The following is a 15204-nucleotide window of genomic DNA, read 5'->3' as shown; positions in this document are numbered from 1 at the left end:
TGAGCTGGTTTGAAATTCGATGTTGGGGCCTATTCCTTCGCCATGGCCATGACATGCACGCACGTACCGAAAAACCAAGTCGGTGAAGTCTCCGAACGTCGGAAACGGCCATGGTTCTGGCTAATAAGATAGTCTGGCGAAGATAGAGGGAAGTCCCGTTCCCGTGCAGGAGATAAGAGGATGGTCCAAGCCTGTTCCGATTACGGATTACACCTCACGTATTACTGATACGCCGTATGCGGAACATGGCTCCGCGGAAGTTCCTAATTGTTCTACGTAGGTACGAGGTCGCGATCCGGTTGGACTCGATGCTGGCGAGGGCAAAGCTTCATAAAACCTGATCTGGCAACGTCAAGAATTATGTGGTGTGGATGGTTGCAGGGCTTTGATATGCCGGGGTCGGCGCGAATGGATCTTTTCGATAGTATCGTTGATACGAGGAATCCAAGCCCCAAGCGCCGATCAACTTCTTGTGGCCCACGCCTACTTGCATTCCCACTTCCAAGGTCAGAAAGGCACAGGGGCGAACGTGCGGCAAGATAGGGAAGCAATGTGTGAGACAAATATCGATTCCATTGAACTTAGAAACTATTAACTTCCTACCCAGTCCCGCGGACGGATATATTCACTCAATGCCCAGATGCCATAACTCCCAATGCATTTTTGCTCAATGTTGCCCGCTTTCGCCGTAGCGTTCCCTTTACGGGAATGAAAATCAAAACAATAAAGCAGTTGACAAAACTTGCTCACGATGCCGCCCACTGGACTCGGTTAACCCGCTGCCATAAGTGAAAGAAAGTCGAAATCTTCGGTGGAAGCTCGAAATGAAAGACATTAGTGGTGCCATAAGCCATCATGCTCTTGATAGGCACCGCTTGCTTTTTAGCCGCATCCATAGCCGCATTGTCCACTGCCCAACGAAGCGAAAAGGACCCATGAGTGATGAGACATGCACGCGAGTATTTACAGAAACGAACCGAAGCGGGAGAGGACTGAGGGGGGAAGATCCGCCGCAAAACCATTGGTGGAAACGGGAAAGGTGAGACAGAAAAAAGCAATATGAGGGAGGCCGCCTCGTTTTTGCTTTGTCCCATTCCGAAAGCCACCTGCTCGGAAGCTGGTTAGGCGATAGTGAATGGGACTAGAACCATGCCCCTTCTTCAATTTGGTCGGGTGACAAAAAATCGGGAAAATCTCCAAAATGACGCCGTGAAATGCAGGGTGCCTCAAAACGCCAGTGCAAAATCGCATGTCAACGTGAAAGGTCGAGGAATATGCATCGGTGCGCTAATCCAGACGATCGAAAATTACTGCAGGTAAGACAGTCGAAAGAAAATGGAGAGCAATCGCGTGCTGCAGATGCTTTCTCCAGTCAAATGGGCTTGATCCAACCCATCACAACGACTTTTCCAAGTCCACCAATTCTTGAAAGCCCTCTCTCCATCGCCTGACCTCGTCCTTGGTCGGTTTTGGCAACGGCTTCCGCGCGAACCCCCCGTACCCGAAATGGGCTTGCATCGCGCATTTGGTACCGACCAAACCGCCTTGGATGGCCGCCCAGTCCCCGCGTGCCACGATGGCCTGCAGCTTCCGCGCCTCCTTGAAGTTCCCCTCCTCATACAGCTGGACCAGCTTGACGCAGGCCTTCGGCGCCACGTTGGCGAGACCGCCGATGCATCCGGATCCGCCGCCGACGAAGGTTTGGAGGATGAAATCGGCAGAGCCGCCCATGCACATGAAGCCCGACCCGGCCTCGGGGATTGTGGCGGCGCGAGTGGCGGCAGCGATGCGGTTCAGTTTCCCGGTGTTGCCGCACGTGAGCTTGCAGCCGACGACGTTCGGATGCTTCGCGAGCTCAATGATGGCATCCGAGGACAGGTCGATCCCGGAAACGGCACCGGGGTAGTTGTAGATCAGGATAGGGATGGGGGAGGCACTGGCGACGTCACGGAAAAACGTCATGACGGAGTCTTGGTTGAAGAGCCCCTTATAATAGGCTGGTGGAAGGACAAGCGCGTAATCGCCACCAGCTGCCTGGGCTTCATGGCACAACTCAATTGTCTCCCGTGTTGATTGAGAGCCGCAACCGACAATGATGGGCATGAATCCGAAGCCAGCATCATCTAATGATTTGCGAGTAGCGATGGTGACTCGATCCCGTTCACGATGAGATAGGTGAACCGCTTCTCCGTTGGAACCCTGCGTCGTCAAGCCAGCAACCCCAGCTTCCGCAAGGCGGACAGCATGGCTCGCTATCGTCTCCAAGTCCAGATCTTCTGTGATTGGTTTGAAGAAGGTAACCGTAGGAACGTAGATGCCTGGCATGAGCGGGCGACGGATTTCCATGTCGTTTGATTCCACTGAACTGGTCTCAAACCCATCCTGAATAGGATCGCGCATGTATTGCGTGCGGTTCACCGAGCTGCTCATAAGAGACATAGCGGAGAAGGAATCTGTGTAGCTGCCCGCTGGTGAATCGCTCTTGTGGGGAGCCATGGTAGTCAGTGGATGGGAAGGCGTTTGAATAACAGGCCAAGGAAACTTGTTTGATGACAGGAAATCTAGAATTGACTCAAAAAGAGTAGACGCCGATATGGAAACGAGTAAAAAAGTACGGAATGGCACGGATCTGTTCGACGAAGGGAATGGCTGGAACTGCCTTATATAATGGACTTTGTGCTCCAGAGCGGCTCAACAACCGCGTGACGTTGAAAGTGTGGGGGTTCAGCTGACCATCCAGAAGTACTAGGGACGGTAGTCACGTAAGTCACAGTACATTGCTAGTCCAGCCTGTAATATCATGATGGCCGTTTGGACCCAGGCGACCGATGACAGGCATGGCGAGGCGGAGATGTGGAGGGTGATGAGGCAAAGTTCCAGCGAGTATCGTGCATTCGTGCGCCAACCGCCAAGGAGGGCGGCGATCAAGGCTAATGATGCCAGGAACAAAACCACTATGACCAGGATGCGGGAAATTTTGAATAGTTAATCGGTATTATGGGACGGGTACTGGGGAGGACTCGGCGTGGGATGAGGGAAAAGTGTGCCGTAACACTGCCGTTTGCGCTGGCTGCAAATGGGATGTGATTCGCTGGTGGAGACGACCTCTTCGTGATTCACTGTTGCCCCAGCCGGCCGACCGGCCTATGGAGGGGAGATGATACCATGGCCTGATGGTGATCCGGTTCTCCGCTGCAAATACCGGTAACCATGGACCTGAAGGATTTGCTTTTGCTAATGATTGTCTCGTGGGCATGGTGACCGATAACCATCCAATGCTGTGAAAAGGATTGGGTTGAGATGACGCCTTACTGCCTCACGATAGACTGGAGAAAGGACAACAGATGAAATCAGACCGATGACTGCCATACACCCCCTTGCCCATTTGAACATAAAACCGAGCAATCCAGCGGGCCAGTTTGCTTCCGTGTTCGTTGGTAGCTACTGGCGTGGCATCCCTAACTTTAGCACTGGTTCCTTCTCGCTTCCCCGACCGCGAGGCACGCATTTGAAACTTGAAAGGCAGTGTTCCGAAAACGGTGTGAAGTCAGCGTGACGGCATCATTGACCATGCTTGCATCACGATGCCTTGCATAGTTGCATTGAAAGCGCGGATTCAGGCGAAGAATCTGCTCCACACGCGGCCTTTCCACCAACCATACGTAGTAGAAGGTGGCAGCGATGGGTCGGGACTCATGAGTAACGCGAGTTAAGGCGGTGCACCCGGACGGCTATTTTCGACTGTTCGAGGCATCACTCACATCAGGGTGTCCAAATGCATCTGGAAGGATTTCGATGGAGCAACCCGCGTCGGATTGCAACCCAAGTTTTCGCCGTGTGATGCGAGAAGTCTTTGGTGTGAGTTCGCTAGTTGCGACAACGATGATCTGCATGACAAAAGATGGAGAGACGGCACTATTGCTGCTGGCTGCAATGTGAATGGTCCAGTTCCCTCCGCCCAGACCGTTTTTGGCGTCGATATTAGCGCTGCACCCAATTCCTGGTTGCGACCAGCAGCGCGGCAGAGTGACCAACTGACAATCCCTTTCTTGCCCCAAAGCCCAAATTAAAGGCCCACATTTCAGGTTCGCTCGAATTGCCTGGTTCTCATCTGTTAGCGTGTGGGGGTGGGGTCGAGCAGTGGAATGATTTGCCGTATCAAACCCCCTCTAGACCGCGGATGTGGTTCCAATTATTCCATGGTTAACTTCATGGGGTAGTCAGCATTTTGAATTTTTTGTTTGAATGCTCTCACTAATATCATAGTGCGAAGGGGTCCTCGTCGTGTATATTTTGCGTACATGGTATGTACCGAGTAAGGCATGTCCTCTGATATTTTGTGGCTAAAACGGCCGCCGTAGGATGTCGACTCGCTGTTGATGACGAACGGTGACTTTCCGCAGGGTAGAAAGGCCACTCGGGGCTTAGCAACTTGCCAAATGGCTGCTGCATATTTAACGCCTGCCTAAGATTTACTCACCGGTTCAAACTTTAAAGGCATCAGTTGCTAGTTGCTACCCATGGGTCCATGAAGCACATCGTGAATCGACCAAAAGCTGAATTCAAGTGCCATCGTGACTCTTGGGCGAGGTCAACATCGGCCGAGAAAGCGAAAACGGAGAAATCCATGTTAATTCGAGTAGGTATTCGACTATTCCAGCCTTGGGGGCTTCACGGTTAGCAAAGCCATGATCCTTTTTCTCCAATCAGCAAGCAAAATTTGTGTCTTTGATGCGGAATGATTCAGGGCTCAGGAGATACCCCGATTGATTGATTGATTAATGGCTCCACCCCCACGTTTTGCCTTACGCAATAAACCCAACCTCAGGCCATTTTGCTGGAGTTCCGAAATGTCACAGGTGGCAGGATCTTTTATCCCAATTCTGATCTCCACATTAGCTATCCGGACGCAACGGCTCACGGCAACAGGTAGTGCATGGTAGTGTGTATGACGACTGACAAGCTATCGCTTTCCTTGATCATAGGAAGCTTACACGGTATAGAGTCTAGTATATTTCCTTTTGTGATTGACTAAGGTAGGTAATTTCGAGCTAATGGATGTAATATGACCAGTCAATTGGGGTGAGACCGGTATCTCGAGGATCAAGGAAGTAAGGGGAGCATTCCACAAAGACGAATGAACGTCAAAAGCAAAGTGCGCCGCGTGTTTGACTTCGAGCGATAGTCTGTCCCGGGAGCATGGTGTTAGGTTCCTCCTGCTTCCTCGTCGCCCTGGAGTCGGGTTTGTTGGTGTGATGTTTGCTTTTGTAGAAATTCAACGCTCTGGTGCCTGGGCAATTTCCTGGTGATCTTTTTTGCCACCTTGGCTGGTGACCACGAGGAGTTGCGGATGTGATAGTTGATACTTTCCCACCTCCATCACCCCCACCCGATGGCGTATGATGAGGGAGACTTCAGTTAGACATGACCTCAGTATCAGTATAAGGAGGCCCTGAACCACTCGAGCCTGGTCTGGCTGGCAGCAAATTTGCATTTCCCTCTCGTTCTTCTTGGGCCAGACCCCCAACAAAGCCCTCGTACGAAAGCACCAAAGTCCCTTGGCCGCCCCCATCGATTTCCCGGTGACACGGCTGATATGACTTGCGTTCTGCGATATTGGCATCCCTGGTCTAGATCAGGAGGCGATTACCCCACAGTATATTCTCATTCGTTCCGGAGAATCTGGGGGTTTCGCGAGAGGGGCTGGTCAAAGCCTCATCTGGCCAGTCGTGCCTCGAGCCAGTGACACGTCGTGGAAATTCGAGAGCGACGCGAATTGACTCACTGTCCTCCACTCACGAGGGGCGAGGAGGGATTCCCCGGGATTCGGAACTTTGAGTTAACGAGCTCCTTCGACTACTTCTCCGGAGAACCAGCTTGGGTTCATGACAATTGACATACATATTCCGGACACTACGCCCGATCGATACTAAGGGCTTGCCTGGCTGAGCACTTGAGATGTGAGACGGGTGGTAGTGATCCATGTGCTATTGGCCAAAATATTGTGAGATTGTGACCGCCGACAGATTGTTGCTGCTGATGGTTTAATCTGAAATTGATGATGTAGGCCATAATGGTGCATTTCGTTAGGTTTGTCCTCTGTCGTCCATCTTTCGACTTTGATCCGTTCAGCAAAAGTCACGAACACTCAATTGGATTATTGGAGACCCGGACGCCTCGAGACATCCAAATCCTAATCCTAGAGCAATGCCTTGGTAGAAAGTGCCATAGTTATTAGCACACATCCCACGGGTTCCTTGTGCATCGTTACATTGTTGAATAATGGGTCTAAATCTTAAAGAGCTTGGATAACGGCATTAATCTCAGGTATATGTGGAAATGAAGGTTCGGCTTTCATTCCTATCGGATTCCCCGCAGTCGCCTTTCCATAGTGCTCTTGGACTCCAACAAATATCCCACTCCTCCTACCAGGTACAAGTTACAAGAGAGCCTAGAGGTGCTATTGAATAACCGCAAGGAACCTTGCAAAGGTCCTGACCCGACTTCCGTCGACCAGCGCCGATCCAATTCAAACTCTGGGGTAATATTCACAGGGAACGTAAGTCTGGCTAACTAATAGCGGGTTGATGGACCTCATCCCACACCAGAATCCGCTTATTCTTGAAGAACAAAACCACTTCCTCAGTCCGTTCATATGTCTCCGGTATTTCTTGCCGGTCTGATTCCGCCGTCACCACACGAAACGTTCGTTGATTCTCGAATTCCGACTCAATGCGCCTGGTGGAGCTGGCATCCGCTTCGCCAAGTCTTCGATTACTTGCAGACTTGCACATCCGGCGTGCGGGGTCGACTACCCCTCTAGGAGAACTGGAGAAGCAACCTAGCTGGTGATGCGCGTCACAGCTTGCGTATGTGGAGAAGGGTCCCGGTCGATGTTGAAGCCGTATCGCCAATGGTGAATGGAGCCGTGAGCGCAAAGAGGCGGAGATGCCGCAACTGACTCCGCATGAGGTCTACTGATTCCAGGATTCCAATTTTCGGATGGCTGAGCCACGTCAAAGTGCATTTCCCTAGAATCCACCCTTTCCTTGATCTACCGCGTAAGCTGAGAAGTACTTGGAGGAAGTCCCGGTACAAGGACTTCCATGCAAGGGGTGCTGGACGATGTGGAGCTTTCTCATACGTGCTCGCGACGATTCATGGGGTCCGGGGAATGCATGAGGGAAGAATCTTGCCATCACGAGGGCGACCCCGGTGGCCCGAAGTTGGCGGAGATGTGTGCAGCTTGTTACGTTAACAGCGAGTCATATTAAGCAAGTCTTCCAGCTTATTGAATTCACGATGTTAGTCAAGTGTGTCGGTAGCGTCCGTTACCGCGCATGCGCCTATAGGTGTATTGTGGGAAGCGTGGAGGATGGTGGTTGGTGGATGATCTGCCGAACTGCTCGAGCACTTGGTTCGAACGGCATGCAGTCGAACCAAAGGAGAACCGACGAGTTTACATTGTACGGCCGGTCTGAGACGGCTGATCTTTTCCCATGCGTATGGATGGCCTTCACTGCAGGAAAGCTGAAGCATTCCAGAAAATGCACCAGAGACTCTGCAGAGAGGTCTCGTGCCGTCCCGTATGCAGAGTTCTGCGCCTGTGTTTGCCATGACCGGTCGACCACCACGTCTCACACTCTCACGGCTAAGCTATACAAATACTGCCTAGTGCTTGTAGAAGAGCAATTGGCCAGAATGTACTTCCGGTCGTACTGCCGCATGTGCGGCTTGTTATGTACACGGTTGTTCCTTTGCGGTTCACGATTGTACGTATTCGAGATCGTCAACTTCATCATTGCTCAGTGGGTGATAGAACACATTGACACGGTCTTGCTGAAGAGATTTGATCGCCAGGCACTATAACGTAAGGTGAATCTAGCAGGACACGATTATTGGATATCAATTCACCACCCGCGCAAGGCAGCGGAAATCCCACGCGTTGCGGTCTCGAACGTCCAGAAATTTTCGTTCGGATCCACTCCCATGCACGATGCCAGAGATTTTGATTCAATCACTTAATATCGGGCAACTCCGCCTCGGAAGCGAAGGCAGGTGCGAAGTCAATCCGAGTTTCCTATGAAATGCTAGCGCTTCAATGGTAAACATTTCCGAATATCGCCTGTTGCGGAACGCCTAGAATTCATATAGTACATGGAAAGTCCAAAGACGTCCGTAGGTCTCACAACTCATCATGCTGAGAGGTCTCTTCAATGATCTCTTCGACGATCTCAACCTTCAATGGGTTCTCCTGATCGTCAATGATCGGTTGCGACTCCTCCTGATGTGCCTCCGGTTCCGGCTCCACGGTTTCGACCCCGATGACACCCTCAGGGAACTTCTCCTTCTTTCCTTCTCCCATTCGAATTGCATCAATCCAGGTCTCCACCGCCATCACGCCGTAGTTCTCGCCTCCGTATCGCTTGAGCCACGACCGCTTGCCATTCGTCGCGATCAGATCGAGGTCGCTGCTCGGCTTCAAACCAAGCTGCTCTCGAAGTTTCTCCTGTTCTTCTCCATACGGGACCGAGTAGAATGGGAAGATTTTCGCCTTCCTCTGGACATGTTTGAAGGCAATGTCGCTGAGGCTGCCAAGTAGTTGTGATGCGCTCTCGTCGCCGTCCGAATTTTGGTTCAGGAGGGCAAGAACACACACCTTGGATTTGGTCGAGAGGCAAGCAGCTTGGAGGTCGGCACCAGCCTGGGCTTCGGGGATTTCTGGGGCTCCGGCGACGACTAGTGGGGCACTGGAAGCCTCTTCAGTCGCTTCGTCCGGAATGATGGGTTTTTGAGGCTTGTCATGGGGAATTTCCTCTTCAGAGGAATCCGACTCGGTTGATTTCGCCTTTGAAGCCTTCTTCGGCTTCTTCGCCTTCTCCGGTGCAGGCGCAGGATCCGGATTCGGAGTAGCGACTTGAGAAAGGAATTTCGAAATCGGTTCCTTCTTCATCTCCCCATCGTAAACCAAACTTTCCTTGTCGCCCCCTGGGAGGAGAACTAGCTTCGGAAACTTGGCGATACCAAACGCCTCCACTGCCTTCTCCTCCTTGTTTCTGATCTGCGCAACATTGATGCTACCCAAAAAGTCAATGGCCAGTGCACGCAACAATGCGCTCGTCGTGCCTTTCTCAGTGAAGAGAATCGCCTTCGCCGTACTATTGTCCTGATCGAGCCAGCCGTCTAGCTCATTGTCCTTGACCCTTGTGACATGGTTCGGGATCTTGTCCACAACGATATCGGTAATGCCTTTCGCAGTCCGCGGGCCCTGATAATCCTCCACCGTGGGTTTTCCTGGCTTCTTCGACGGTTTGATGATCTTGAGAGTCGGGAATCCTTTGACGTCAAAACGAGCGCAGAGCGGCCTATTCTCTTCCGCGTCGCAATTGACCGAGGCGACCTTGGCGAGGCCATCTAAGCTCTTGGCCGCTTTTTCGTATGCCGGCTTGAGGCTCTGGCAATGTCCGCACCAAGGCGCGTAGAATCTGATATATTGTTAGGATTGTCTCGTTGGAAACGATATATGTTCCTTACTCGACGATCTAGAGAGGGGTTAGCAACCTCTTGATGCCAATGCGGTTTGACTTACAGATGTGTAGTTGGATTTTGTAATGAGACGGTCATAGTTTGTACTATCGACCTGGAGAACCGGCGACCCTTTTGTATACAAGCCCGCGGCCGCAGCGGGGTTCAAAAGCAGGTATGCAGCTGTAGCTGCTAATGCGACGGAGCGGATCATGGTGGATGGCACTCACGGCGAACGAGTTACTGAAGCAATTACAAAAAGAATCGAACTACAGCATTGGAGAGAACAGAGACCGGTAGATCATAAACCGGACGACGTGCAAGTGTTGTTGTGTTAAGCATGTGGCATAGGCTATTTGGACAAGCTGTCCTTTTCATGCGGTACTCTCTGGTGGTGAAGATACCACAGGGGCCATTGGAAACATGACACAACACTGCAACAGCAACAGCAATGCAATCTGAATCTGAATCTGAATGTGATACAAGGCAACAAGGCATATTAGGTGTCAAAGTCTGGGCTGTGGCTGTGGGACCGGCACGTGAATCGTCCCATATTCCATTGGGGAGTTGTTGGAAGCCTTACCACCAACGTCACTTGATATTAAATGCCATCGCACTGATCGCAGCCTAGAGATTTACGAACGGTTGCTTGTCTTCGATGCTAAATGATTGTCGAAGTTAATCCGGAAATAAGATTCCAATCTTACGATCTTAGAAATAGTAGAAGAGTAGCGACACAATGGCGGCGAATATCCCCGCCAAACTCAAGAGCTTGGATATCACCCGGTTCGCGGTCCGGGCCTCGCAACTGGAAAAGTTCAAACCCGTTATAGCTTACTGGTGTATGTATCCTGTCCCAAATCGTGGTATGGGAGTTAACATGGGCTAGGCGAGTACCACATCGTCAACCAGATCCTCGCCAAGGGGATGCATACCGAGGATGACGAGTGCATGACCTATACGACCACGTTAATGGATAAGCTCGAGAAGATGAAGACCACCCATGCGGGGGAATCTGCGATATTGGACGATGCGGCGGCGCAAGCGTATGTCGAGCAGTTTGCATATGAAGTGTTGGATCGGGGAGAGAAAGCCATCCGAACCGACACGGTGACCAAGTAAGCAGCCTCCGCCTGTCGGATTTCCACAAACGACAACCCCTAATATCGAGCCAGACAAACCGCAGACACTCTCCAAGCCGCCATCACCTTCCTCGACCTGATCGGCATCTGGAAGCCTGGACAACCCGACGTGGCCGCCAAACTCAAATACGCCAAATACCACGCCGTCCGCATCGTGAAAGCCATCCGCGCCGGCGAAGACCCCAACCTCTCCAACCCCAAACCAGAACCCCCACCTGAAGACCCCAACGACCCCGAGGTGCAGACCATCGACGGCTCCTCCAACTGGCAGCCTCCCTCTGTCGAAGGCGCGCCGTCCGACGACGACACGTCGCCGATACCACCCGCTCGATCCCCCGTCGTACCCGCCCAGCCCACCCCATCCATACGGTCGCTGCACACCTCCCAACCTCCGTCGCTTCCGCAACACGACGAGGTATCCCCCCTGGAGCCTTCACCACCCGCCTCCTGCACTGGCTCCGTAGGTGGCGGCGGCTACTTCCCCCCCGTCCCGACCTTCACCGCCGAACCGCGCGACCCGAATCTGTCCACCGCGCCGGGCGATAGCGCGGGCCTCCCTCCCGCTTCACAGACATCCGCTCCGCTGAATCCGACACCGCAATATTCCCCTGCTCCTCAGGATCCAACACCGCACTACTCCCCTCCTTCGCAGCAGCCGACACCATCGCCATACGCTCCACCTCCCCAGCAGCAACCCCCATTCCAACCCCCACCCTCCCAGCACCACCAACCAGCCGCCTCCCCTCATGACTTCTACCGCCCCTCACCCACCCCCCAGGCGCCTCACCAACCACCCCAGCAACAACTACCCTTCCACCCCTCACCGCAACCGCAACCGCAACCCCATCACCCCCAACTTCCCCAACAGCACTACACGCCGCAACCCGCACCGACACCGGCACCGGCACCCCCCGCTTCATACACGCAACCCGCGCCCCCAACACCGCACCTCTCAACCCTGCGCACCGACGACGAGTCCATTGCCGACGCGCAGAAACACGCGCGCTGGGCCGTGTCGGCGATGCAGTTCGAGGACGTGGTGACGGCGGTGAAGGAGCTGCGGGTAGCGTTAAGGGCGTTGGGGGCGGAGTGAGCGGGATGAGAAGGAGGGAAGGAGCTAGGAGGCGGGTTTTTTTATATGGAAAGGCATGAGATGATGAAGGGGGTGGGGGGAGGGATAGGTGGGAGCGGTGAGGAGTTGAGGTTGGGTTGGGTTGGGTAGTGGATAGATTAGGGAGAGCCAGCTATGAATGAAGATCTGGAGCAAGGATAGTAAATAGAGAATACGATACTGTTGATGGACGGATGACCATCAAGCTACGTTCTCGATAAAGAAGCAGCACAGCATACGACACATTGTAACAATGGAAGCAAAGTCGTAAAGACAGACGAAACAATACGATTAGACACTAATTACACGAAAAACTGCCTCTCGCACTCTCTCCGTGTACGTTGCACACACCAAACCAAACCCCCTCGCTTCCCCTCCCATGAAGATTCGAAAAAATCCGCGACAAATATTGTCAACATCTCCAGAAAAAACAGCTACCGCTACCGTACCGAGTCCGTAGTATGCAAAGTGAGATCCCCGTTCGTAGGATTCATAGGCCGCCCACACATGTGGCTACAACTCTGCAAACTGACAGCTCGCCACCAAAATCATCAACGTGATTCTTCCACTCCAACATCAACCATAATTTAGAAGATGTCCACACAGCCGAAGTGCTGCTCGACGCCGAAGGTGCCGGGGTGCTTCCAGTCATCGTTGTTGAAGCTGAAGAACACCGTCCGGCTCCCGACGGCGCTCGCGATGCCCTGCAGGGCGACACGCTGCGCATCGGTACCCGGAGTCGCCACACCGTTGGCGCTGCCGCTGCTCGGCCAGCCGCACTCGAGATTGTACGCATCCTTGCCGCCGCAGGCGGCGCTGACGAGGGCCAGCTGACCGGCAACGAACGTACCCGCCAACTCCGGTGAGGTCTCGGGGTTGAAGAAGGGCTGGATGTTGGCGGCGGCAACGTCGACCGCGGGGCAGAGAGTGGCGGCGTGCAGCTGGATGATGTTAAGGGGTTCGGTAGTGGTGACGGGGCCCGAATAGCCGGCGGAAGTGAAGGCGTCCTTGCACTCGCCGATGAAGGAGGCGAGCTCGCCGGCGCTGCAGTAGCCGTTGAAGATGGCCTCGTTGCCGACGACGACGAGATCGACGAGGTCGAATTTGCCCCAAGAGACGATCTGGGTGACTTGCTCGCGCGCCTTGGAGATGCCGCCGGCGTCGATGAAAACGCCGATGATCATGCGGATGCCATTGGCGGAGCAGGCGGAGCCGACGTTTTCGAGGCCGGAGCAGTCGGTGGCGTAGAGGCGGACGGTGGTGAAGCCCTTGCCGGCGATGATGCTGATGTCTGCGTTGACCTCGTCAGAGGTCTTGCAGGCGCCGTTGGAAGAGTAGGGGGTGTAGGTGATGGCCCATTGGTCGCCATTGCTCTTGATGCCGCCTTGGGACGGGGGCGCGGAAGACGAGGGCTTGGCGGGCGTCTCGGAAGTCTGCGCGGGCGTCTCGGAAGTCTGCGCGGGAGGAGGAGCAGGAGTCTCAGAGGTCGGGGCCGGGACGGGGATGACAGAGGCAGTGTACGGGCAGACGTAGACGAAGTCGGTCTCGGTCACCGTCACGACAGTCTCGTCACGGGTATAGGTGCCCGGAGTGTAGGTAGCCGGGATGGGGTAGACCAAGACGGTGCTGACCGGCACGGATGTGGTGGTCGCGGGGATCGGAGTGTAGGTGCCGGCGGATGGGCAGACGTACACAGTGCTGCTCAGGACAGTAGTTTCGACACCGTTGGAAGTCTCGACGGCGGCATAGGGGCAAGTGACCGTAGTGGACGTCGTCACCTCGGTCGTCACACCACCATATGTGTTGTGGCCAGGCGTCAACGGGTGGGACGTCGCTTCGCAGACGGTAGTGGTGGATGTCACGACCACGGTGGTTGCGGGGAAAGTGTAGGTGCCGGGAGTCGGGCAAGTGGTGACGAATTGAGTAGGCACCGGCTCTTGCTTGGTCGACGTAGGGGGGGGAGATGGCTTAGGGGGGAGAACTATTGTACTGTCAATGTCTTTTCAGATGATTCTATAACCCGCATGTCCACTCCCTCTCCTTCGCCGAACCGGGTGCGTGGGTGACGAAAATCAATACGTACTCGTTGCGTCTCCATAGAAGTAGGTGGTGTATGTGGTGCAACCGCATGTTTCCTCGGGAGCAGCTGTATGATTTCCTCCTCGTTTATGGAACTTTGCGTGACCTTGGTGATCCGCAGCAAAGGCGCTCGCCAGCAGCGAGCCGGCGGCGACGGCGAAGAGTCCTGCCTTCATCTTGAATCCTTCCTCCGCGAGACGATGTGTTACAGCGACGGTCCTAGTGTCAAAGAACGAGAAACCGCGAAAGGAGTGGCAGCGGACGATTACTCAGTCGAGAGTTCAAACGAATGGACTTGCTGAGATATCAGCAAACGCGCAAAAAATGGCAGACGTGTACGGTCGTAAAAGAGAGTGAGTGACGATCGGACAGAAAGAGCGGAAAGAGAAGAAGAAAAGAGGAAGATCAGTTGAGAGAGAGGGTGGAGGGACGAAAGAGCGGAGTCAGTCAGCACCAGGGAAAGGAAACCGGGTCGCAGGGCGAGCGAGACCTTGGGGGGTCGGATTGGGGCATTGGGCGGCGTGGGCGATTGGCAACTTGGGCGAAGGAACAGGAGTTGGCCCAGGGATGAGGGAGGGAAGGCCAGGAACTGCCCGGCCGGATCCACCGTGAAGCCGATGAACGGGCCACGATGGAAGACGCCGTCCTGGTTGGGACACAAGGCGCTGGCCATTTGGACGAGAGGAGGAACTAAGGAGCCCAGGCGGCCAGCGAAGGGCCAGGAAGGATGTGAAATTCACCACAAGCGGCAACGCCGGGGAAGCCAAGTGAACAGGAGGAACGGACCAGCGGTAAGGAACGGTTGCAGTTGGACAAGATGGAGGAGCACGGGCGATATTGGTGAAATATCGACAGGGAGGGATCAGGGAATACTCAGGGAACAACTCAACAGGGACAGTGACATATCAACAAGAAAACGAGACGGGGATGAAGACGATGCAAGATGAAGCGGGAGAGAGCGGGGCCAATGAGAGCGTGTGAGGTGGGTTGTGCGGCGCCATGAGCATGGCGCTTGGGCCAACTCCGCCAGTCCATTATGGGGATAACGTCAGGGGCATGGAATATCTGATTGGACGCCGGAGATTGAGCTGCAACTAGGCTGCCGCTTTTAGTCAAAGTGGGCGTCCTAGCTCTGTCAAGTGTCTCTCAAGTGCCAACAACCGCCCACTGGGATTTCGGTTAGTGCCTTGGTGGGGTGTCTTCATTTAATCCATCACCGCCTCGGGCAAGCGATTAGCTCGGGCTATTAGGTCAGGCTCTCTCCACAATGAGTCGGCCCCAGCTCCCGCGAAATGGCTGCTGACTTCAGTGCTGAGTGCTGAGTGCTGGGCCGCCGAGCCGCCAGAC

General features: G+C 54.0%; 5 protein-coding genes across 5 annotated transcripts; 2 read left to right on the top strand and 3 right to left on the bottom strand.

Moving 5' to 3' along the window:
• Nucleotides 1–1219: 1219 nt before the first annotated feature.
• Nucleotides 1220–2746, bottom strand: P152DRAFT_253612 (dihydrodipicolinate synthase). The gene has a single exon (XM_033674722.1). It carries the CDS (start codon nucleotides 2494–2496, stop codon nucleotides 1396–1398), a length of 1101 nt encoding a protein of 366 aa, XP_033529836.1. The 5' UTR covers nucleotides 2497–2746; the 3' UTR covers nucleotides 1220–1395.
• Nucleotides 2747–7048: 4302 nt separating this feature from the next.
• Nucleotides 7049–8027, top strand: P152DRAFT_252246 (uncharacterized protein). The gene has a single exon (XM_033674717.1). It carries the CDS (start codon nucleotides 7303–7305, stop codon nucleotides 7867–7869), a length of 567 nt encoding a protein of 188 aa, XP_033529835.1. The 5' UTR covers nucleotides 7049–7302; the 3' UTR covers nucleotides 7870–8027.
• P152DRAFT_462777 (uncharacterized protein) lies at nucleotides 7860–9931 on the bottom strand. The gene is made up of 3 exons (XM_033680412.1): nucleotides 9590–9931; nucleotides 9535–9542; nucleotides 7860–9485 (listed from the first exon to the last, which is right to left on the bottom strand). Exons 1-3 carry the CDS (start codon nucleotides 9737–9739, stop codon nucleotides 8186–8188), a joined length of 1458 nt encoding a protein of 485 aa, XP_033529834.1. The 5' UTR covers nucleotides 9740–9931; the 3' UTR covers nucleotides 7860–8185.
• A 189-nt stretch (nucleotides 9932–10120) lies between these two features.
• Nucleotides 10121–12063, top strand: P152DRAFT_252328 (DUF605-domain-containing protein). Its single transcript, XM_033674719.1, has 3 exons — nucleotides 10121–10367; nucleotides 10415–10643; nucleotides 10701–12063. The coding sequence occupies exons 1-3, from the start codon at nucleotides 10265–10267 to the stop codon at nucleotides 11758–11760; spliced, it is 1392 nt and encodes a 463-aa protein (XP_033529833.1). The 5' UTR covers nucleotides 10121–10264; the 3' UTR covers nucleotides 11761–12063.
• Nucleotides 12064–12365: 302 nt separating this feature from the next.
• On the bottom strand, nucleotides 12366–13733 carry P152DRAFT_405918 (glycoside hydrolase; the record flags this gene model as incomplete). Its single annotated transcript, XM_033676841.1, has 1 exon — nucleotides 12366–13733. A coding segment is annotated over one exon (1368 nt), but the record flags the coding sequence as incomplete, so codon positions are not given.
• Nucleotides 13734–15204: the final 1471 nt, after the last annotated feature.

The sequence above is a fragment of the Eremomyces bilateralis genome (assembly GCF_010015585.1).
Source record: "Eremomyces bilateralis CBS 781.70 unplaced genomic scaffold P152scaffold_40, whole genome shotgun sequence".
NCBI lineage: Eukaryota > Fungi > Ascomycota > Dothideomycetes > Eremomycetales > Eremomycetaceae > Eremomyces > Eremomyces bilateralis.
This window is presented reverse-complemented; position numbering and strand designations above follow the sequence as displayed.